General features: G+C 37.1%; 1 protein-coding gene across 1 annotated transcript in view; it reads left to right on the top strand.

Annotated features, from left to right (window-relative positions):
* Positions 1-25,680, top strand: part of LOC123942250 — a gene marked incomplete at its 5' end in the record, with an annotated part of 301,675 nt that overhangs the window by 216,574 nt on the left and 59,421 nt on the right. The window contains one exon of the mRNA XM_046006109.1: positions 21,242-21,401. Within this exon, the coding sequence (XP_045862065.1) occupies positions 21,242-21,401 (160 nt within the window). The remainder of the gene's footprint in view (positions 1-21,241; positions 21,402-25,680) is intronic.

Here is a 25,680-nt window from a genome sequence, read left to right as displayed (position 1 = left end):
CCCTTGAGTAATTTTCGTAATTACTAATTACATTAGTAATGTTCCTGGGCAAAGGGAAGGTGTATGAAACTATAAGATCATGAGAAATTATGACATATTTGGCCACTCAAAAATATTTTAATATGGCTGGAGTATAGGATACGAGGCAATGGCAGTTGACTAAGATATGATTAGAAGGTAGTTAAGGACTAGATGATAAACGTCTTGATATCATGTTGTGGAGCTTGAATTTGTTAAGTGAAAAAATTGAAAGTTTTTCAATAACTTTAATTTTAGGAAGTTCACTCTACTAACAGAAGGGAAAGTGTATTTAATAGTGGTCAGGTTGAAAGCAGGGAAATCTAGTTACAAAGCCATTTCAATAGTCTAGGCAGCACGTCAAATGCCTTCGTTAAAGAAAAGGACACAGGAAATGGACAGTTATGGCATATTGAAGAGATAGTTGACATACATAGAATTTTTCAGCCTGTTAGAAATTGAAGGTGAAGGAAGGAATGATTTAGTATAACCTTCAGTTTTGGAATTGAGCATCCATGGGAGGATCGTAGTAGCATTCTCATAGAAATTATGTGGAGAACAAACATTTATTTTTTTTTAATACAATCAAGAAAGATTTATTAACTTCTAATATAACATTAGGTTTGCTTTGTTAATGTTGTGAAAAATACTGCAAAATCATTTCTTATAAACAACATTTCTACTGTTATCTGCTTCTTTAAAGAAGAATAATATTAACATTGTAATTTGTATGAATTTAATATTTTGAGCTCCCGTAAAGGAATGGCAAAAAGGGAACTACATTGATTACATGTAACAGAGAAAAATGTTACATTTTTACAAAAGTCATACTTTTTGGCAGTAAATTATAAGAGAAGTTTCTTATATAAGACCTTTTAAGATGGCATTGACAATGATTTATAACAAATGTAGAAACAATTTTTATCTGGTTCTGTCTTTTTAAAATTTTTTTTATTTTTTATTAACATATTATGTATTATTAGCCCCAGGGGTACACATATGTGAATTGCCAGGTTTATACACTTCACAACACTCACCATAGCACATACCCTCCCCAATGTCCATAACCCTACCCACCTCTCTTGACCCCCCTCCCCCCAGAAACCCTCAGTTTGTTTTGTGAGATTGAGTCTCTTATAGTTTGTCTCCCTCCCGTTTCATTTTTTTCCCTACCCCCCAAACTCCCAAGTTGCCTCTCAAATTCTTCATATCAGGGAGATCATATGATAATTATCTTTCTCTGAATGACTTATTTCGCTCAGCATAATACCCTCTAGTTTCATCCACATCGTTGCAAATGGCAAGATTTCATTTCTTTTGATGGCTGCATAGTGAGGATAAATATTTTGAAGAGATAGTTAATGAATTAAATTTTCATTCCTAGTGACCATGAGATATCTTTGATATTGTCAATGGAAAAAACACCATAAGAAAGTGGACAGATGAGTCTGGAGCTCAGGCAAAACTACAGAGACAGTTAATTCATGTGGAAGACGTCTTGAGTTTCATTGATTTGTTGAGTAAGAGGCTCAAATGCAAGGGACTGAGCGAAGGATAAGGACATAGAGTTAGGACTTCCTCACTTTTTTATACACAAAGCTATCCTATAAATGGAAAATGTCTATAAAAAGTATTTTTTTCCCATTTTATTTATTTTTTCAGCGTAACAGTATTCATTCTTTTTGCACAACACCCAGTGCTCCATGCAAAACGTGCCCTCCCCATTACCCACCACCTGTTCCCCCAACCTCCCACCCCTGACCCTTCAAAGCCCTCAGGTTGCCCCAACCTCCCACCCCTGACCCTTCAAAACCCTCAGGTTGTTTTTCAGAGTCCATAGTCTCTTATGGTTCGCCTCCCCTCCCCAATGTCCATAGCCCGCTCCCCCTCTCCCAATCCCACCTCCCCCCAGCAACCCCTAGTTTGTTTTGTGAGATTAAGAGTCATTTATGGTTTGTCTCCCTCCCAATCCCATCTTGTTTCATTTATTCTTCTCCTATCCCCCTACCCCCCCATGTTGCTTCTCCATGTCCTCATATCAGGGAGATCATATGATAGTTGTCTTTCTCTGATTGACTTATTTCACTAAGCATGATACGCTCTAGTTCCATCCACGTCGTCGCAAATGGCATGATTTCATTTCTTTTGATGGCTGCATAGTATTCCATTGTGTATATATACCACTTCTTCTTTATCCATTAATCTGTTGATGGACATCTAGGTTCTTTCCATAGTCTGGCTATTGTAGACATTGCTGCTATAAACATTCGGGTACACGTGCCCCTTTGGATCACTATGTTTGTATCTTTAGGGTAAATACCCAGTAGTGCAATTGCTGGGTCATAGGGTAGTTCTATTTTCAACATTTTGAGGAACCTCCATGCTGTTTTCCAGAGTGGTTGCACCAGCTTGCATTCCCACCAACAGTGGACGAGGGTTCCCCTTTCTCCACATCCTCTCCAGCATCTGTCATTTCCTGACTTGTTCATTTTAGCCATTCTGACTGGTGTGAGGTGATATCTCATTGTGGTTTTGATTTGTATTTCCCTGATGCCAAGTGACGTGGAGCACTTTTTCATGTGTCTGTTGGCCATCTGGATGTCTTCTTTGCAGAAATGTCTGTTCATGTCCTCTGCCCATTTCTTGATTGGATTGTTTGTTCTTTGGGTGTTGAGTTTGCTAAGTTCCTTATAGATTTTGGATACTAGCCCTTTATCTGATATGTCGTTTGCAAATATCTTCTCCCATTCTGTCAGTTGTCTTTCGGTTTTGTTAACTGTTTCCTTTGCTGTGCAAAAGCTTTTGATCTTGATGAAATCCCAATAGTTCATTTTTGCCCTTGCTTCCCTTGCCTTTGCCGTTGTTCCTAGGAAGATGTTGCTACGGCTGAGGTCGAAGAGGTTGCTGCCTGCATTCTCCTCAAGGATTTGGATGGATTCCTTTCTCACATTGAGGTCTTTCAACCATTTGGAGTCTATTTTCGTGTGTGGTGTAAGGAAGTGGTCCAATTTCATTTTTCTGCATGTGGCTGTCCAATTTTCCCAGCACCATTTATTGAAGAGGTTGTCTTTTTTTCATTGGACATTCTTTCCTGCTTTGTCGAAGATTAGTTGACCATAGAGTTGAGGGTCGATTTCTGGGCTCTCTATTCTGTTCCACTGATCTATGTGTCTGTTTTTGTGCCAGTACCATGCTGTCTTGATGATGACAGCTTTGTAATAGAGCTTGAAGTCCGGAATTGTGATGCCACCAACTTTGGCTTTGTTCTTCAATATTCCTTTGGCTATTCGAGGTCTTTTCTGGTTCCATATAAATTTTAGGATTATTTGTTCCATTTCTTTGAAAAAAATGGATGGTATTTTGATAGGGATTGCATTAAATGTGTAGATTGCTTTAGGTAGCATAGACATTTTCACAATATTTATTCTTCCAATCCAGGAGCATGGAACATTTTTCCATTTTTTGGTGTCTTCCTCAATTTCTTTCATGAGTACTTTATAATTTTCTGTGTATAGATTCTTAGTCTCTTTGGTTAGGTTTATTCCTAGGTATCTTATAGTTTTGGGTACAATTGTAAATGGGATTGACTCCTTAATTTCTCTTTCTTCAGTCTTGTTGTTGGTGTACAGAAATGCAACTGATTTCTGTGCATTGATTTTATATCCTGACACTTTACTGAATTCCTGGACAAGTTCTAGAAGTTTTGGAGTGGAGTCTTTTGGGTTTTCCACATATAGTATCATATCATCTGCGAAGAGTGATAGTTTGACTTCTTCTTTACCAATTTGGATGCCTTTAATTTCTTTTTGTTGTCTGATTGCTGAGGCTAGGACTTCTAGTACTATGTTGAATAGCAGTGGTGATAATGGACATCCCTGCCGTGTTCCTGACCTTAACGGAAAAGCTTTCAGTTTTTCTCCATTGAGAATGATATTTGCGGTGGGTTTTTCATAGATGGCTTTGATAATATTGAGGTATGTGCCCTCTATCCCTACACTTTGAAGAGGTTTGATCAGGAAGGGATGCTGCACTTTGTCAAATGCTTTTTCAGCATCTATTGAGAGTATCATATGGTTCTTGTTCTTTCTTTTATTAATGTGTTCTATCACATTGATTGATTTGCGGATGTTGAACCAACCCTGCAGCCCTGGAATAAATCCCACTTGATCGTGGTGAATAATCCTTTTAATGTACTGTTGAATCCTATTGGCTAGTATTTTGGTGAGAATTTTTGCGTCTGTGTTCATCAAGGATATTGGTCTGTAGTTCTCTTTTTTGGTGGGATCCTTGTCTGGTTTTGGGATCAAGGTGATGCTGGCCTCATAAAATGAGTTTGGAAGTTTTCCTTCCATTTCTATTTTTTGGGAGATTTTCAGGAGAATAGGAATTAGTTCTTCTTTAAATGTTTGGTAGAATTCCCCTGGGAAGCCGTCTGGCCCTGGGCTTTTGTTTGTTTGGAGATTTTTGATGACTGTTTCAATCTCCTTACTGGTTATGGGCCTGTTCAGGTTTTCTATTTCTTCCTGGTTCAGTTGTGGTAGTTTATATGTCTCTAGGAATGCATCCATTTCTTCCAGATTGTCCAATTTGTTGGCATAGAGTTGCTCATAGTATGTTCTTATAATTGTCTGTATTTCTTTGGTGTTAGTTGTGATCTCTCCTCTTTCATTCATGATTTTATTGATTTGGGTCCTTTCTCTTTTCTTTTTGATGAGTCTGGCCAGGGGTTTATCAATCTTATTGATTCTTTCAAAGAACCAGCTCCTAGTTTCATTGATTTGTTCTATTGTTTTTTTGGTTTCTATTTCATTGATTTCTGCTCTGATCTTTATGATTTCTCTTCTCCTGCTGGGTTTAGGGTTTCTTTCTTGTTCTTTCTCCAGCTCCTTTACGCTTAGGGTTAGGTTGTGTACTTGAGACCTTTCTTGTTTCTTGAGAAAGCTTGTACTGCTATATATTTTCCTCTCAGGACTGCCTTTGCTGTGTCCCACAGATTTTGAACTGTTGTGTTTTCATTATCATTTGTTTCCATGAATTTTTTCAATTCTTCTTTAATTTCCTGGTTAACCCATTCATTCTTTAGAAGGATGCTGTTTAGTCTCCATGTATTTGGGTTCATTCTAGCTTTCCTCTTGTGATTGAGTTCTAGCTTCAGAGCATTGTGGTCTGAAAATATGCAGGGAATAATCCTAATCTTTTGATACCGGTTGAGACCTGATTTGTGACCCAGGATGTGATCTATTCTGGAGAAGGTTCCATGTGCACTAGAGAAGAATGTGTATTCTGTTGCTTTGGGATGAAATGTTCTGAATAGATCTGTGATGTCCATCTGGTCCAGTGTGTCATTTAAGGCCTTTATTTCCTTGTTGATCTTTTGCTTGGATGATCTGTCCATTTCAGTGAGGGGAGTGTTCAAGTCCCCTACTATTATTGTATTATTATGGATGTGTTTCTTTGATTTTGTTATTAATTGGTTAATATAGTTGGCTGCTCCCACGTTAGGGGCATAGATATTTAAAATGGTTAGATCTTCTTGTTGGACAGACCCTTTGAGTAGGATATAGTGTCCTTCCTCATCTCTTATTATAGTCTTTGGCTTAAAATCTAATTGATCTGATATAAGGATTGCCACCCCAGCTTTCTTCTGATGCCCATTAGCATGGTAAATTGTTTTCCACCCCCTCACTTTCAATCTGGAGGTGTCTTCGCGTCTAAAATGAGTTTCTTGTAGGCAACATACTGATGGGTTTTGTTTTTTTATCCATTCTGATACCCTGTGTCTTTTGATTGGGGCATTTAGCCCATTAACATTCAGGGTAACTATTGAGAGATATGAATTTAGTGCCATTATTAGCCTGTAAGGTGACTGTTACTGTATATTGTCTCTGTACCTTTCTGATCTACTACTTTTAGGCTCTCTCTTTGCTTAGAGGACCCCTTTCAATATTTCCTGGAGAGCTGGTTTGGTGTTTGCAAATTCTTTCAGCTTTTGTTTGTCCTGGAAGCTTTTGATCTCTCCTTCTATTTTCAATGATAGCCTAGCTGGATAGAGTATTCTTGGCTGCATGTTTTTCTCGTTTAGTGCTCTGAATATATCATGCCAGCTCTTTCTGGCCTGCCAGGTCTCTGTGGATAAGTCTGCCGCCAATCTAATATTTTTACCATTGTATGTTACAGACTTCTTTTCTCGGGCTGCTTTCAGGATTTTCTCTTTGTCACTAAGACTTGTAAATTTTACTATTAGGTGACGGGGTGTGGACCTATTCTTGTTGACTTTGAGGGGGGTTCTCTGCATCTCCTGGATTTTGATGCTTGTTCCCTTTGCCATATTAGGGAAATTCTCTCCAATGATTCTCTCCAATAGACCTTCTGCTCCCCTCTCTGTTTCTTCTTCTTCTGGAATCCCAATTATTCTAATGTTGTTTCATCTTATGGTGTCACTTATCTCTCGAATTCTCCCCTCATGGTCCAGTAGCTGTTTGTCCCTCTTTTGCTCGGCTTCCTTATTCTCTGTCATTTGGTCTTCTATATCACTAATTCTTTCTTCTGCCTCATTTATCCTAGCAGTGAGAGCCTCCATTTTTGATTGCACCTCATTAATAGCTTTTTTGATTTCAACTTGGTTAGATTTTAGTTCTTTAATTTCTCCAGAAAGGGCTTTAATATCTCCAGAGAGGGTTTCTCTAATATCTTCCATGCCTTTTTCGAGCCTGGCTAGAATGTTCAGAATCGTCATTCTGAACTCTTGATCTGACATATTACCCATGTCTGTGTTGATTAGGTCCCTAGCCTTCGGTACTGTCTCTTGTTCTTTTGTTTGTGGTGATTTTTTCCGCCTTGTCATTTTGTCCAGATAAGAGGATATGAAGGAGCAAATAAACTACTAAAAGTGTGGCAAAGATCCCGGAAAAATGCGCTGTAACCAAATCAGAAGAGACCCCAAATTGTGGGGGGGAGAAAGGGGATAAAAACAGGTTCTGAAAAAAAAAAAAGAAAAAAAAATTTAAAAATAAAACAAATAAAAAAATATAAAAAAGAAAAAATATATATATTTAGATGAACTAGTCAAAAAACGTTAAAAAAAGGGTAAAAGTTTTAAAAAATTTAGCAGAAGAAGAAAAAAGAAAAAAGAAAAAAAATTGAAAAAAGAAAAAAAAATTGAAAAAAGAAAAAAAATTGAAGTAGCCGCAAGAGTAAAGAATCATGGGGAGAAAGCCATGAGTTCTGTGCTTTGCTTTCTCCTCCTCTGGAATTGCTCTGCTGTCTTAGGAATTGAATCTGCTTTCTCCTTGATAGATGAACTTCGTCCTGGCTGGATATTTTGTTGATCTTCTGGGGGAGGGGCCTGTTGTAGTGACTCTCAAGTGTCTTTGCCCGAGGCGGGATTGCACCGCCCTTACCGGCGGCCGGACTAAGTAATTGGCTCGGGTTCGCTTTTGGGAGCTTCTGTTCCCTGAACGCTTTCCGTAGAGTTTGGAGGACGGGAATGAAAATGGCGGCCTCTCAGTCTCCGGCCCCGAGGAGCCGAGAGCCTGGGGCCCCACTCCTCAGTGCGCCCCCAGAGGACAGCACCCAATCACTCCTGTGTCCCCAGCCTCTAGCCACGCTCCGAGCTCACCCAGCCCGCGACCAGTTCAAGGTAACTCCGAGCTGAGAGTTCAGTCCTCGGCTCTGTCTCTGCAGCCGGCTTCTCCGTTCTAATACCTGCGAGCTCTCTGACACTCCGACACCCCCGATCCTTCTGTGACCCTGCGGGGCCTGGGGCCACGCTGGCCCCGCGTGGGCTTCACCCCGGTTTAGCCCCTGGAGCAATGTCCCTCAGTGGAACAGACTTTTAAAAGTCCTGATTTTGTGCTCCGTTCCTCCGCCGCTTGCCGGGAGCCGCCCCCCCCCCCCCCCGCGGTCTATCTTCCCGTCGTTTTAGATTCACTTCTCCGCCAGTCCTACCTTTCAGAAAGTGGTTGATTTTCTGTTTCTAGAGTTGCTGTTCTTCTTCTCTTCACTCTCCTGTTGGATTTGTAGGTGTTTGCAATGTTTAGATAAGCTATCAAGCTGATCTCCTGCTACCTGATGTAGTCTCAGGCTGCTACTTCTCTGCCATCTTGACTCCAAAAAGTATTTTTTTAAAAAAGAGTGTTTAAGAGTGCTTGGGTGGCTCAGACCGTTAGGTGTCTGACTCTTGGGTTTAGTTCAGGTCATGATCTCGCCATCTGGGATAGAGCCTCACCTGGGGCTCCATGGTGGTGAGTATGCAGTCTGCTTCAGGTTCTGTCTCCCTCTGACTCTGCTCTTGCCCCACTGCACGTCCGTGCTCTCTCACTCTCTCTCTCTCTAAAATAAGTAAATAAAATCTTTTTTTAAAATAGTGGTTTTTTTTAGCATGGGTTTGTTTTGAATATATTTGTATGCATATGAAAATTCTAAAACAGAGAAAAACACTGTAAATGGTTAACCAAGTGAGGATAAATGAACAAGGAGGTCTCTGAAGACATGCAGGAGAGAACATATGGAGACAAACCCAGGATTTAGGGAAAAAAATCTTGTCCCTTAAGGTGATAAGGAAAGAGATGAGGTTGAGGCAAAAGCATGGAGGTTTGTGGCAGGGCCCTGAGGGAATTTGCATATGATAGCCACTGTAATTTTCTGTGAAATGGGAGGTGAGCACACTCCTCAATTCTTCCTTCTTTAGACCAATAACATAGCTGCAGTAAAGTTACAGTTGCTTTCTTAGGGAAGGAAAGAAAGACTTCCTGATCATTCGGTTTTCATTTGACCACTAACTTGTCCTGTGGCCCTCTAGGCAAAGGTGCTCCTTTGCTAGATTTCAGACATGTTCTTGTGGAACATGGTAAGGATGACACTATGTGTAGATCTTCTAAGAGGCTCTACATGAAGCATGACTCTATTATTTAAAATGACTAGGGTTCCTCGAGAAGTCAAAGAAATACAATAGTACATTATATACTATTTTGGAAGCTTAGACTTCCAGAGGATTAAAAAATTATCAGATAATGTTATGTACCATTTATTACCCCATCAGTATATCTCTTCTCACTTAAAATAAGGTGACTGTTTGCAACCATGCATTTCTTTGTCCAAGGTTCACATTTTTATTATCAAGATTACTTGTAAGGTATGAAAAAGGAAGCATAGAATTTATGCACCAAATAACTAGGATTTAGTATTTTGCTACCTAAAACAAATGATGGTTTGCTTTAAAATACAATAGAAGGATTACCCCATAAGAAAGCGTGGATAGGAGGAGTGAGAAGCTTTGTCATGGATGGAAAAATGATTAGGGAAAAGCAAAGACAGATGAAGTGTCCATACATCATAAAGAATGAGCCTGAAAAAGTCCAGGAGAGATAAACAAGTTTTGTGCACTCTCTCAACATAGTCCCTCACTGTCTTCTATGCTTATCCTGTCCTATCAGAACTAGACATGCTCAGTAACCCCCAGATTTTGCTAGTGTTTTAGAAGCAGATGCTCTTCAAATGTCTTTAGGTAATGATAGAGATAAAGTAATCTCCCACAGGGAAAATACCTGTATTTTTTGTATGCATAAAGTCATTCTAATATGTCAGCTGAAAGATCTCTTTACTGATGTTTGCACAACATCACTCTCTAAAATGTTGGCGAGCTGAGTGGCTCTGTTCTCCACAGCAAGCACTACTACCAACAGAGGGATCTGGTCAGTTACATGGGGTTTGCTCTGGCACAAAAGTAGGCAAAGAGTACAGAAATCCTAAGAACTCATCTTTGTGAAAGATGCCAGTGTGGATTTGTGTGTGTTGACTGATTTAGGTTAGCATTCTTAGTCCAAATATTAAAGCAACAATCCGAAGTCTCTTGGGCTTTTGGAACAGTCCTGTCAAAACATGTGATAACATGGCTGGTATTATAGGAACACAAAGGAGATCAAGTCTGCTCTGCAGGCTGTTAACAGAGAATTTTGTCTAGCTCTGGGCACCGGAAGCTCTACATTGACTGATTGGATTTTATTCCTCCAAGAGCTTGAGTAATTTATTGCTGAAGGGTTTCTACTAGAAAAATTCTCACTCCCCATTGTTCTAGTAGGAACGTTGACCTGTATGAGGAAGTTCTTGACCTGAGTATAATTATCTGAACTGAACTTTATAGCTTAAAAAAAAAAAAAAAAGCATTACTCCTTTAAATGTTCTTTCCTTAATATAGGAAGAATATGTTATTTAGGAAAAAAAGGGAAACTATAGAAGAGAGTCAAAAAATCAATTTAAAAACACAAATAACGTCATCATCTAGACAAAGCATTGCTAATCATAAATCGTTAATTGTTAATGGTAAATTTATTCCGATTTTTTCCCATGTGTATTTATTTTTACAAAATTGTAATTATTCTGTAAGAATAACTTCATATGTTGATTTTAAACTTCATAACATTGTATGATAAATACTTTCATATTCTTTACTTACTTTAGGAACATTTAATGCCCACACACTATTTTATACCAGATAAGCAGTATAAAATATTTCAATATTTCTTTATTCCTGGATAATAGATTGTTTCTCTTTTTTGTGCATTTTATAAATAATTCTGATGAACTTCTTAAGACTCAAGGTCTTGTTCGCATTTTAGATTATTTTTGAGGAGTATCCTAGAGACCCAGAAATACTGTTTCAGACAATATGATGTTCTAAGACATTAGATAATATTGCAAAATTGTGTTTTAGAGACACTGGATTTATACTTCTATAGAAGTGAATGGGGGATTTGACCAACTCATGTTCACATCATGTGATAACTTTTTTTTAAATCTCATAGAAGAAATGGGATCTCATCCTTTTCTAAAGGTGCATTTCTTTGTTTCTAGTTACTAGATATTCTTAGTATGCTTACCACTCACTCACTTGTATTTCCTCTTTGTGAATTGTCTTCTAAATGTCCCTTTGGCTTCTTTCTATGAGTATTCAAATGTGTTTCTTACTGAGTTATAGGGGTTTTATATGTATTTTAGTAGTAACCCTTCTGGCATGTTTTAATGGATGTTTTCTCCATTTGACAATTAACTTTTAAGTGTATTTTTTATTTTTTAGGAAAACAGGTATTATAGGGGTGCCTGGCTGGTTCAGCTGGTAGAGCATGTAACTCTTATCTTGGGGTTGTGAGTTTGAGCCCCACAATGGATGTAAAGATTACTTAGAAAAATAGATATTATAATTCATATACAGTAAAGCCTTTTGATAATTAGACTTATTTAATAGATCTTCAATTTAAAAAAACAACCTTCCTCATTCAGAAATATTTTAACTATTTACTTCTAATTTATGAAGTTGGAATTCTTTTCTTTTCTTTCTTTTTTTTTTAAAGGTTTTATTTATTTATTTGACAGAGAGAGAAATCACAAGTAGGCAGAGCGGCAGGCAGAGAGAAAGGGAGAATCAGGCTCCCTGCCAAGTAGATAGTCCAATACGGGGCTCGATCCCAGGACCCTGAGATCATGACTTGAGCCAAAGACAGAAGCTTAACCCACTGAGCCACCAGGCACCCCTGGAATTGTTTTAATTGAACTCCTTATCACAAGCCATGTAGAACTCATTTGATATGGATAGCGTCGAGATCTAAACAAGACATCTTTTATTTTATTTTACTGGTCTTTTCTCTCAGTTGGTGTTATCTTTAGATATTAACTAGTTGGCTGTTTTGTTTTACTCTGTTTTACTGTGAGAAATTTTAATTTTCAGTTCATGTTTCTGGTGGGATCAATGGAGCTCCTCTTTTCTAGAGCCTCTTTTAAAAAACTTGTGCTTTGACTAAACTTTTATAGAAGACCATCTATAGGCATTGCCATGAAGAAAATCTATGAAGACCATCTATATCTGTCAGGGATTTTGCTTCCTGTGGCCTTGCAGCACTCCTCATAACCCTCTGAGCAAAGCCTTTGTTGATATTCTATGGATCCTTTCACTCTAAATCCTTTATTTGAGTAGTCCAAGCGATCTACAGGCTGCTTACCTATTTCCTTAAAATATTCAGAGAATGAGAAATCACCATTTAAATGTTAGATTTGCTTGATCTTTTATATTCCTGGAAGCTGTGTACAAATCTGAAAGACTTGTACTCAATTAGTTTTAGGGGGTGCTGATGTCTTCTTAATCATTGACTTAATAGTTCTGAATAGCCTTATAAGTTTTTGCTGTGGCCTCATATTACTTAGGAAAATTAATTTAGATTAAAGTAATTTAAAGGTAGGTTTTGATGAGCAGAATATGAGCATATTTATTGTGTGGGGAATACGTATACGATAATCAAGAATTTTCTACTTTCGGAATCAATCTTCTTTACGACATTATTCACTTAAAGCAAAATATTATTTTCCATGAGGAGAAAAAATTCTGGAAATTATCTAATTAAGAGATAGCTAACCGATTTTTATACCCCCCTGAAATTGTTACCTAGTTATGGGCACTCAGTGCCCTAATAGCCTCAATGGACTATGAACATTGGGACATGCTGGTATAGGAAAAGACCTATTTAAAAGATTTAGATGCTGCACTGTGTCAACTCCAGCAAACTGAAGGATTGTAACAAAAATAGTTCACTGCTGTAGGACAGATCACGACTGTTCATTGGCCAAAGCCCATCAATATCCCTACTCTGTTCTTCAGGCCCTAAACTCTTTGATGTGGGCAGCTGAGTTCACGCTATATGCTGATTCCACTCCCATCTTTTCTTCAGCAAATAGAGGGATCTCTTTCCACCCCCCAGACCCTATTTGTAGCTGCAAGAAGCTGGGTCAAAGATAAACTGAACATTTCCTGACATGATATTCTCTTGTAAAGATAAAATAAACACTGCACAGTAAATCTAAGTCATTAACCAGTCATTTGACAAATAGGCTTTTGGTAAATTAGCCTTTTTCTGATACCTTTAAGATAGAAGAGAGTGAAATGGTCTACCACAACTTCTATCTTCATTTGGAACTGGAGGGAAACCGGGCATGTGAGTTTTGACCAATGGTAAGCTGATGTCAAGAAAGTATGTGTACTTGGATGAAGTGTCAGGTACATATTGTCTTATTGACACAGTCCAAATCCCTGACGTGGGCTTCTTTTAGGCCATCAAAATGAGAAATCGCCTTTCCCACATCCATGTAAGTATCCACATTTGATAGTGTAGATAATATGAAGGAACCAGTGTCATTCCCTACTTCTCTCTGTCAGGATCCTGCATAGTCGGTAAAATTCTCACACTTGTTAGTAAAGTAATTGAACAAAAACCCAAATACTTAAACACAAAGAATGACAATTTTGCTTTGCTTCCACAAAACAATGAGGATTACACTTGGAGAAAATGGTACCTCAAACTCCCCAACCATGTATTTAAAATGTTATGTAACATGAAACTCTGGACTGTGGAGGGCAAAGTCTCCAACTCTAGAATTCACCATTGTCTTTTCTGTACCCAGAAAAGCGTCCAGAACACAATAGACATGCAACAAATGTTTGTTGAATTAAAACCATGAATAAATAGAGGAAAATTTTTCTTAATGATGAAGACAGACTCCTTTCAAATAAAATATGTCTCACAGGCTGTCTGTCCCACATCCCTTTCATTTTGAATGCTCCACTGGAATATAATGAAGAATTGTGAAAAAAAAAAAAAAAAAAACAAAACACATGAAGTTCCTATATGTGTTAATCTGATGCATCCAAAGTGATTAGAATAGATTTTGAATTTGAAATCCTTGGCAACACCCAGCTTTACAAATTACAGTGCAACGCAGAAGGAGGAGTCTAAAAGAGTCACAGTGACGTGCAAAACATTTAAGCATGTATGCAAAAATAGATCCAGAGGACCCAGGGAAGTGCTAAACATAGATACACAATTCTTCGTCACTCCTGTCTTGCCAGTTCTCTGCTCTGACTTGGTGTTTCTAAAGCTCAATTCCACTTGCCCCAAACTTTGTTCTCTACCATCCTCTCCAAGTAGTCTTTTCTTTTTAACCATCTGATTGTAGAAGTGCCTCAGCCCTTCACCTGGCTTAAGTGCTGAAGCAACACATTTTTGGGGGGGTGGGGGGTCATTCACATTGATCATGAGACCAGGACCTCTTATCAGTCCGGTGCTTTCCCAGTGGCCAAGACACCTCACAGCCGAATTTGATTTGAGAAAATGCGGCCATAGTTCTTCTGGTTCACCTTACTCTTTAAAGTTTGGGTTTTCCTGTAAAACTGATCACCTCCATAACCCGAGTCAGTACCCTCACAGAAACAGAAGACTAGGAACTGGAAGAGCTGACCTTGTGGCCATTAAAATGAACAAATGAACAACAAGGAGGAGAATTCTAACTCTGATTTATGATTGGATCTTACAGTCGTCTCAGAATGTCCAAGGACAGGGTTCAGAAAAACTTCCGTCATATGCCATATACATTAGAATACTGGAGGTTCTATGGAGGTGTTTAATATTTTCCTTTCAGTCCCTAAATGGTAATTTCTGCTGTTTCCTGAGAATTTCTTGCATGTTAAGACCTGATTTGAATATAGTATGAGATTACTTCACTTTATCCTGATAATTCAGGACTCCTTAACATGGGTCTCCTTTTCATACATGGAGGAACCAAGCCTTAGTGGCTTTAGGTAATTTGCCTAAGGTTGCACAGTAAGCCCATGGCCCAGCTGATACCCATATGCAGGCTTCATAACTCCAGAAACTGCAATCAATATTACTTGAACATCATATTCTTTATTTTTTTTTAAGATTTTGTTTATTTATTTGTTTGCTTATTTATTTGAGAGAGAAAGAGAGCATGAGCTGGGGGAAAAGCAGAGGGAGAGGAACAAGCAAATTCGGCACTGAGCATGGAGTTGATGCTGGGCTCAATTCCACAACTGCGAGATCATGACCTGAGCCGAAATCAAGAGCCCTAGGGTTAGCCAGATCAGCCACCCAGGTGTCCCCACATTTCTTCCTCTTCTTTTTTTTTCTTTTTTTTGAACAATGAAATTACTTAAAGTTCATATTTGTGGTTGACTTTCACCTAATGAATGGATATGATGTCATGGCATGATACCTGGATTGAAGACTGTTTGGCCTGGCTTGAATTTCCCTCTGTCACTTACTAGTTGGGTGTCATTTGACAATAGCTGTACCACTATGATTCTTTCCTTATCTTCAAAATTTATATAGTAGGGGCACCTGGGTGGCTCAGTGAGTTTAAGACTCTGCCTTCAGGTCATGATCCCAGGGTCCTGGAATCAAGCCCTGTATCGGGGTCTCCACGGGGAGCCTGCTTCCCTTCCTCTCTCTCTGCCTCCCTCTCTGCCTCCCTCTCTGCCTACTGTGATCTCTGTCTGTCAAATAAATAAATAAAACCTTTAAAAAATAGACAAATAAAATGTATATAGTAAATAGAGTAAAGCATTGTTTTTTAGATTCCACATATGAGTGAAATTATATGGAAATTGTCTTTCTCAGTCTAACTTATTTCCCTTAACAATATACACTGTAGATCCATCCATGTTTTGCAAATGACATGATTTTATCCTTCTCTATAGCTGTGTAATATATGTTTGTGTGTATACACACACACACACACACACACGCACAGTTTTCATCTCCCCACTCATCTATGAATGGACACTTGAGTTGCTTCCATATTTTGGCAATTGTAAATAATGCTGCAGTAAATATAGAGGTCGTATATCTCTTCAAATTAGTGTATGAAAACACTAATTTCAACTACCGAAACACTAATTTCAACTAATTCAACTACTGGGTATTTATCCAGAGAAAATGAAATTTCCTTAGGTAAATACCCAGTAGTTGAATTATTGGATCAAGAAAACAAACGTTTATAAACAAACAGACAAAAAGCAGAATCAGACCCATAAATACAGAAAACACGCTGATGGTTGTCCAAAAGAAGGGGTTGGGGGGACCGTGGGCAAAATGGGTGAAGGGGAGTGGGAGACACAGACTTCCCATTATGGAACGAATAAGTCAGGGAAATAAAGGGCACAGCATGTGGAATATAGTTGATGATACTGCAATAGTGATGTATGGTGACAGATGGTGGCTACAGTTGTGGTGAGCATAGAATAAAATATAAAAAAGTCAAATCACAATAGTGTACACCTAAAATTAATGTAACATTGTGTGTCAGTAATACTCAAAAATTAAAAAAAAAAAAAAAAACTTCAATCTGCTCCTTGGTAATGAATGAGTTGATTTAAATAGTATATTTCTAACAGGTTCATAATTTAGGCAGATCGGTTTAGTTCTTTTTTTTTCCCAAGATTTTATTGATTTATTTAACTAGAAAGAAAGAGAGAGGGACTAGGAGGAGGAGCAGAGGGAGATAATCACCAGCAGACGACATAGGACTCAGTACCAGGACCCTGAGATCATGACCTGAGCCGAAAGCAAGAGCTAGAGGTTCAACCGACTGAGCCACCCAGGCATCCCAGCTCAGTTTAGTCCTAGAATTCAGTTCTTTCAAGGTAAACATGAATTTAATTAAACAATTTAGAACTTTCAGTTAACTTTGACAACTCCATATATGTATGTGTATATATATATATATATATATATATATATATATATATATATATCAATGCAACTTCAAAATTGACATTCTGAAAAGAAATTCATGGTCTTCTTCTCCAAATCACTTCAATTAGGGTTCCCGTCTCAGAAAATGCCAAGATCACTCATCCAGTGCTGAGAGAGAGAGAGAATGAGAGAGAGAGAGAAAGAAAGAAAGAAAGAAAGAAAGAAAGAAAGAAAGAAAGAAAGAAAGAAATGGATGGATGGATAAGGAAGGAATCAAAGAAGGAAGGAAGGAAAGGAGGGAGGAAAGAAGGGAGGGACGGAGGAAGGAGGGAAGGGAGGGAGGGCAGAGAGAGGGAGGAGGGAAGGAGGGAGAGGGAGAAAGAAACCTGGCATCTGTCCTCAAATCCATCCTTTCCATCACCCTCCACACTCACTTTCTCTCCAGGTTCTGGCAATGGCTTAGCTCTTGAATTTGTCCATCTTGTTCTATCCATAGGATCTTTTCTCTGTCCAATGTGCCCTGATCTCTCCTGTGACTTACTGTAACATTAGCCTTTCAACCAACCTCTATATTTTGTTCCTTTTAATCTATTTTCCTCACTATAACCAGAAAGATTTTTAATTAAAAAGTATCAATCACTTCTTGCCTTAAATCCATACAATGGCTTCGGATTGCTCTCACATTAAAAGCTCTTTCGACCTGGGTGGGACCCACTTTCCTTACATTATACTCCCCAACACTCTGCTTTCCTTGTCATATCATTCTGCTCTCTTCCTGCCAGCTGCAGGTCCCCATGAAGGCTCCTCTGTACCGCCTTCCTGGGATTCTCACCTGGGCCCTTCCCTACTGCTTGCACTTACGAATTATGTGGCATTTAGTAGGCAAAGGTGAATATTTGTTGACTGAGATAATGAATTAATGAGGAGTGAGTGAAGAGGATGATTGTCCCCTTACACATGAGACCACACATATTCTGAAGGCTATATACTTCATTAAACCTGCAATAGAGCTATCTCTGGAAATGGAGGTAGAGGGGTTCTTGACTACTTCCCATTACGTGCACATTTTTATTTCTGAATTTCTTTTTCCTTTTCTTAAAATTACTTTCCCTCTTCATTATATTGCTTTTTTATTTTATTTTGTATTTCTCTTTTCCTCTATTTAGTATAATTTCAAACCAAAGCCATTTGAATTTCAATTAGAATTAAACAGAATGGTGAGTATTCAAGTGTTTCTAGAAAACCCACAAAAACTTTTTTCATGCATATAACAACTTCAGTGTCAGGCAAGCGTAAGCTGTTTCAGACCTTTACCTGGAGCATTGTAATGTACTTAGACCAATAGATAAGTAGTTTTATCAGTAAGCACATTGACTATGATCTCTGTAAAGCTATACTGCTAAACTCATTTTGTTATTTTTAGATTTAGAAAGAAGCAATCATAATTTATATGTACATATATATATATTTTTCTTTTGGAGCTAGTTTAAGTTATACACGCCTTCCTTTTCATGACCCTTAAAATACTGTATTAGCTAAATGTTCACACTTGTCCTTTTTAGCTTTAAAAGAAATGTCACATCCTAGGTTTCTGTAAATGACCCACATTCAGATGTGAACCAAACATAATAGCTTCTGCCATTCACCAAGCAATGAATTGCTTCAAATGTAGGACACAGGGCAGAGGACTTTGTAAATTACTTTGTTTCATTGGCCGGCATCAGAACCTGTGGCATAATATGTGACCTATTTCTACAAACAATAATGCCTACGGCTTTGCAGACAGGTGGAATACAGTTTCTCTTTTAATTACATTTTGAAGAAATAATTCAAAAATGTAAAATTTTCAGATACTTTAAATAATTGTATTGTTAAAAGAAATCCAAATTTGTAACCATCATCATGTAATGATACAGAATATCATAAAATATTAGCTTTTCATTAAATAGGAACTCAAAACCTATAAAATGCAAAAATAACACAATGAACTTGGATATTCTTCTCCTATTGTCACTAATTATTGAAATGTTTTCATGTTTGGTTTTCTCTTTCTCTTCTCTCATCTAATATGTCTAGTCTCTTCAATTTTATACAAATCAATCTGATCTTTACACACACACACACCCAAAATGGCAAAAAAAGACATGGAAATACATGTGTGTCTAACTGTGTGTGTGTGTTATTTCTTATCTATTTGAGAATAACGAACTTTCATAACTAAATATGATCATAGGAAGTTTAAACTTAATACTTTATTAACTGGCTCCAATGTTTATTCCACATAGAAAATAGTCTGTTGCTTTCTTCAATGTCTACCAATGTCCAATTTGTTTATGAAATAATTATTTGAATTTTTTATAAATACATTTAATATAAATAATAAATTTTATAAATAAAATAAATTTAATTACAAAATTTATTGAAAATATTTTGACATTGTATGTCTTTATAGAGATTTTCTTAACATTTAATTGGACCTCAACTTTTTAAAGAGAACCAGAAAAATAAAGTTCAATAGATATGCACCATCTTTGGTCAGTATGGTCTCCCTCACACTCCAAAATGATAAAATAACTCACTTTTGGGTAAATGTAATATTGCCTGACTGATTATCTAATCAAATGAATTACATAATTATGAACACTCAATTTATTTTTAAAATTTTGTTCATATAACCATAGACTATTTTCTCCTTTTTAATGTGAACTGGCTGTATAGGGCTGGAAAATATGCTAAAAAATAGTAATGGTTGGTAAGTTGATTCGTTTACAACCCATCATAAAGCCTTTCACTGCAAAATGCCACTCAATGTGGCAAGAAAAAAATGTAAAAGTAAGACTAAAATGCAGTTGATCTTTGTACAGCTTTCCATATTCCATTGTGTCATTATGTTCTCTGTTCAAGCATTTGTGTACCATCCTGTAGATCTGGGCTTGGATGTTTACATAATTATTCTTTCACACAAAATGAAGGAGATAGAAAGAGGAGACAGACATTTTCTGGGCAAAAGGAACAGAAGCTAGCAGAAACAGGACTGTGATTCCTAATTAATTCAAAGCTAATTGCATTGTTGATAATCCTGCACTTAAAATCTTCATATAGAAAATGTTTATGGCAGCAAATTGACAGTAATTTAACTACATTAAATCTTACTACCATTAAAAGAAAAAGATGGATGTTACATTAAACAAGCTTAAGAGAATGGTAAAGACTAGTTCTTGTTTAACAAGACAACTAGCAAATCATTCAAATGGCCGACCTAGAATCTCAAAGCACAGTAAGAGTAGAAGTTGAATTTCAAGATGGTACCAAGCCATATGGCCTGTCTTGGGCCATCAGTGACACTGGCTGGCAGTTTTGCTTTCATTTCCACTCTGTGATGAGCATAAAACAGAAGGAAGCAGAGACCCACAGACCTTGGCTGGCAGGTAGGGTCAAAAAAATCTGTTTTAGGGGCGCCTGGGTGGCTTAATGGGTTAAGCCTCTGCCTTCAGCTTAGGTCATGATCCCAGGGTCCTGGGATCGAGCCCCGCATGGAGCCCCACATCCGGCTCTCTGCTCAGCGGGGAGCCTGCTTCCTCCTCTCTCTGTGCCTGCCTCTCTGCCTACTTGTGATCTCTGTCTGTCAAATAAATAAATAAAATCTTAAAAAAAAACCTCTGTTTTACCCTTTTGAAAGGAAGAAGTGAGATAAAGGTCCTTTAATGAAGATCAGTGTTGTATAGATTATTTTCACTAAAGAGTCAGATGGTGAAATGAAATAAACTTTGGTGTTAGTTCTGAGTTTAAATTCTGTCTCCATTACTTATAAACAGCAGGACTATTTTTTTTATTATTTTAGTGTATTCATATGTAAAAGACAGGATTAAAGAAAGGCTAGATAACACAATGGATGTGAAAGACCACCTTTATAATGGGAAATCAGTAAACTTAGTTTACTCTATTTAAAGCAAAATATAATTTTCCTGATCATTGAAATTAATACTTACAATTCACCATTTTGTATAAAAGGGCACTTCATATAATGCTCAACTATCTTGGTACTCCAATTCATAAGTTGGGCGTTTGGTAATAATTTTTAAAATGGTTAAGTTTAGGGGTGCCTGGGTGGCTCAGTGGGTTAAAGCCTCTGCTTTCAGCTCAGGTCGTGATCCCAGGGTCCTGGGAACGAGCCCCACATCGTGCTCTCTGCTCAGCAGGGAGCCTGTTTCCCCACCCACCACCTGCCTCTCTGCCTACTTGCAATCTCTCTCTGTAAAATAAATAAATAAAATCTTAAAAAAAAATGGTTAGTTTATTGATACTGTGATACACTAAGGTTCTTAACTGTAAGTTTCCTTTAATAAATCTCTCACATTTGAATTAATGTGGCATTCATAATACAAACTCATGGCTAAATATTTCCTAATTTTCTACTGTCTACTACTTAGACGTCAAAAATCAGAAATAGTAGGTTTATAGGAGATAATTGCAAAAAAAACCAGATTATTCTTTGATTATGATGTTTAATGGAGGATAGTATAAAATTATTTCTGGAATGTAAGTCAAATAATTTCTGAAAGATAAATGGGAACAATGAACTAGAATAGAATAAATAGAAATTGACAAAGGAAACATTATTTAGCATTTTTGGAGGGCAAAAAGTAAATAATATTTGGGGAACAAAAATAACATGGTTTTGTTCTTAGATTGCACAATGATTCTTGGATATTAGATGCATTTCAGCGCATCTATAGTGAAGAAACCAAGTTTTTCATACCATATGATTTGGAGATTTCCAATCAGGAGCTCAGCTACATAGTGAAAAGGTCTGTGCAATGGAGAGGAATCCATGGTGAAAGGAAGAAGGTGAGTTGTGAAGGTGGATTTGTTTTTTGACTGCACAAGAGAAACTCATTGTGTTAGTATATCACTTAAGTTGGTACATTTTCTCACTTGTTCTTGAAGTCATTTATTATTGTATTTGACTGCCACCACTATACAAATCTTGCAACTTGGCTATATATTGATTATTTTTTATTAGCTGAAATGAGAAGACATGGCTAGGTGGTTCTTAGAGTGAAGCACTGTTATTTTCTTATGGGAATATTTATTGATACCTGCTGTATATATATTGGGCAAAATCACACAAGGGTTGTGAAGAATATAAAAGAAGCTAGTGGAGAACCTGGGTGGCTCAGTCAGTTAAGCATCTGACTCTTGATTTGGCTCAGGTCATGAACTCAGGGTTGTGAAATGGAGCCTTGCACTGGGCTCCATGCTCCACAGAGATTCTGCTTACAATTTTCTCCCTTCCCTGCTGCCCCTTCCTCTGTGTGCTCTCTCTCTCTCTCAAATAAATAAATAAATCTTTAAGAAAAGAAAAAATAAAAGAAGCTAGTGACTTACTTCCCACATAGGGCATGATTGCTGACTTCCATGTCGTCTAGGGAGGACAAGAGGGAAATAATATTATTTCTGTTTTTCTCCTTTGGTGCCTTCGTTAGTCAGTTCCCTTGCTTCTCTTCCCCTTTCAGGAATTTCCTTTCCAGACTTTTCCATTGGCTCCATCAGCCTCTTCTGTGTTAGTGTCTTTCAGGGCCCTGTATTTGGTTTCTTTCTCTTCTTACTCTACACACTTTTTTTAGTTAACCTCCTTGCGAACCATATCTTCCACTGTGCTGAAGATTCTCAAATGTGTATCCCAAGGCTACACTTCTGATCTAAATCCTAAAGTTATATAATCTAGCAGCCTACTTGATATCTTCAGGTGTATGCTCCAAAGAGACCTAGACCCAGTGTTCCAAACAAAATGGACTTGATACATATTGTTAACTAACAAATGCATTTCTCCTGTGTCACAAAATCACAGGATTTACACATCCACACCCTCTGTACGTGGCATTTCCATCTACTCTGGATCACAAAGATTCAAAACTCAGAGTTTTTCTAGATTTTGTCTCCTAGATTTTTTTTTTTTCCAGTTTGATCATCCAGTTACTTCTACTGACTTTACTTTCTTAATATCTGCTCTTCTCTATTCGACTTGCTCCAGGACGTCTATGACCTCAATGCCCAGCTTCTGAAGAACAGCAAAACTCTGCTAACTGGTCACACTGCAGTTACCATGTCACACGCCATCCATGAATTCATTCTTTAGAATATTTTTACAATGCAGATCTGACCCTCCATTTCCCTGCCATAAACCCTTTGCCTGAAGAGTAAAAGCCAAAATTCAGACTAGTGCGTTTTTACCATTTGATGGGATTCTTGTCGACCTCTCTGGTGATGTCTCTTGTATCAGCATCTCACTCCTCCCTTCTCTGCCTTCCTCTTGCCAAATGTTTGTCACTGAAATGTAATTATGCCATATAAAAATAAGGGTAATTTGCTAAATATGATATATTCTTTTACATTGCCATCCATTCCTCCCTGTCTGGAGGAGCATCCTCTCAGCTTCTCAGGTACTACCTGGCAAACCAATTCTTCATCCAGGTTGACCTGGAGTGCTGGTTTGATGGAGCCTGCCCAGAGAGAACCATCTTCTTTGTGTCAAAGCTGCTTGTTTTATCTGACCCTTCTAACACAATCTGAGAATTATCTGTGTTTCCCTCTTCTTTTCTAGACTAAGATCTCGTGCAATAAATGAGTGGTTTCTCCATATTTTTCTTCTCAATCTTAATATTGTCTGTAGAACATAGTGCATTTTTGCTATTTGTTCAGTACATAAATGAATACAATTCAATGATTGAATAATTGAACATATTTAATTTGCCAATATAATGAACATATAATCTACCTCATTCCATTCTCTACCTGATAGAAAACTAAACATTAGCTTTCAAAAAAATCTGTTAATATATGTAACATGTCTTGAATTCTATTAATTTTATTGGTAAACATAACAACACTGCACCAGACATTTCCATAATCACTGTCCCTGACTTGAACTACAACAGCATAATTTTTAAAAGGCCCAAATTGTCTAAATCATCCTACAAATTAAGCAAAGAGTGCTTTCTCTGCAGGATAATGTCAAAGTGACTGGGGTATATAGAGTATATTTATTTCATTATTAAGCTTCACAAACATGGAAGTTAAGGAATTTGAAACCAATCCAAAGCTGAGTACCAAAATGATTGGAGTTGAACAAAGGTATCTGGCAAGAGAATACAGAGGAAAATAAAGAATTATTTTATTGTTTATGATTGTTTGTTTTGTCTAGGAAAGTCCGAGAGAGTGAGAGAGAGGAGAAAATGGGATGGGGAGAGGGCCTGGAATATAAAGGGGAAGAGGAAAATGAATGTTTAGGTGCTAGAGGGAAAATTAAAGGAGATCATGAAATTCTTTAGTTCTTTAAAATTAGTATTTATTCTGTCCTTTATAAAATGGTTTAGCGGACCCATGATGAGCAAGAGTAGAACTCAGGAAAAGACCTCAAACCTTGTGTGTTCATAATTCTGACGGTGAATACACATTTAAAGGGATCAAAGAAAAGACAGTTGGATTAAATGTAATTAAGGTAAATAATTTAATCAAAGGCACTTGTGTCCTAGGTAAAATATTTTGGCTTAGATTCTTTTGGGCCATTAACAGACATTAATATATCTAGATAAATTGCTGCTGTCTCTTCCCCAACATGTATAGACTCAGAATCCATCAGTAAGGAGATTCACAGAGATATTTATGCACATCATTTGAAAATCTGGAGAGCACCTGTTATTTCTCGTTGTTGGGTTATGTTTATTAAGCATACAGAAACATTCCTAAACTTAAATGAATAGACCTACATATTTTATTTGTTATGTCTCTTCATGACCTGGCATTTATACCATGAAAACTTCCTCTTACTTATGATTAATTTTTTAATGTTCTTCTTAACTTGTTTTACATTTCCTTGTTTAGTTTATTTCAATAGGAAATCAAGATAGTCCTGGTGAATAATTGAAATACTAATTTCAAGGTACAGTGCCAGTTTAATTTAGACCACTCATCTATAATCTAAAATGCTAAATTAAGAGTGGAACAGACACTTTAATATAAAAGTATTTCAAGTAAGTAGTCTAGAATTTTTGTACTTTAAAAATTTGATCTAGATCTTTGCCATAGTATTAGCTATTAAACATATGCTTCTCGTTTTTAGGCTTTGGATTAAAAATTGCCACATAAATGGATACTTTATAATATGCTTAATTTCCTTTTATTAAATTGATAAATGCAAAAGCACAGAACACATTTACAGTATGATGAGAATTTAGAATTATTGCATTTTGTAATTTTTATATTGTTCATACATATAATTTGTCATTTGTGCAAAGACAGCCAGATGATAATTTCAAAGTATTTTAACCATTTTTTTGAAAAGGAAAAGGTCACTTTTAGTAGTCAGAAAAGACATCATTCTATTAAACTAATTTGCCTACATGCAAATTTTGTCATTTTTACCTCATTAACTATTTATCATGAGTAAAAATATATATATTCATGAAGGGGCAGCTCACAGGCTGATGGAACTGGAACTAATATTTTGCAACTCTAATGATTTTTTGCATCCTTAATTAGATAGCATAAGGTTGATATGATTAGGTCAGGATGTAGTGTTTTTCATTAAAATACATTTTAGAAGCTGTATTCATAATCTGCCCTTGCAATTAAATAATGAGCCTATGAATTTAATATTATCGACCCAATTATTATCCCATGCAAACGTATACCTTTAATAAATTTGTGCCGTAGGACCTTCATTAGCAAGAGAAGAAATGATATTTCTAGGTACATAGATTGAATGGCTATGGTTAAACTTATATAATGGTTTTGAACATACCAGGAAGCAAAGCTTCAATACTTAGGAATTTAATTCTAAAATGTGCCTTACTATTTGTTGAAGACTAATTTACACGGCAATTATTTTCTTAAAGAAACTACCACTTTAAAAGGGGCTATTGAAGCTCATAAAAATAGCAGGATGTTAGGCAGAGAGAAAGGGTTGGAGAAGGTTGTGCCTCGTGGGACAGTGGACAGTAAAGTTAAGAAATCCCTTCAAGCAGCATAACTGGAAGACATAAAAACTAAAATGTCTATTTCTTGAGCGTGTGGGAACTACAGGATGCAGTTAATGAAGATTATCACTTTTGCTGCTGTATGTTAG

The sequence above is a fragment of the Meles meles genome, chromosome 5 (assembly GCF_922984935.1).
Source record: "Meles meles chromosome 5, mMelMel3.1 paternal haplotype, whole genome shotgun sequence".
Lineage (NCBI taxonomy): Eukaryota > Metazoa > Chordata > Mammalia > Carnivora > Mustelidae > Meles > Meles meles.
Note: the sequence above shows the minus strand (reverse complement) of the source record. Positions and strands in the feature narration are given on the sequence as shown.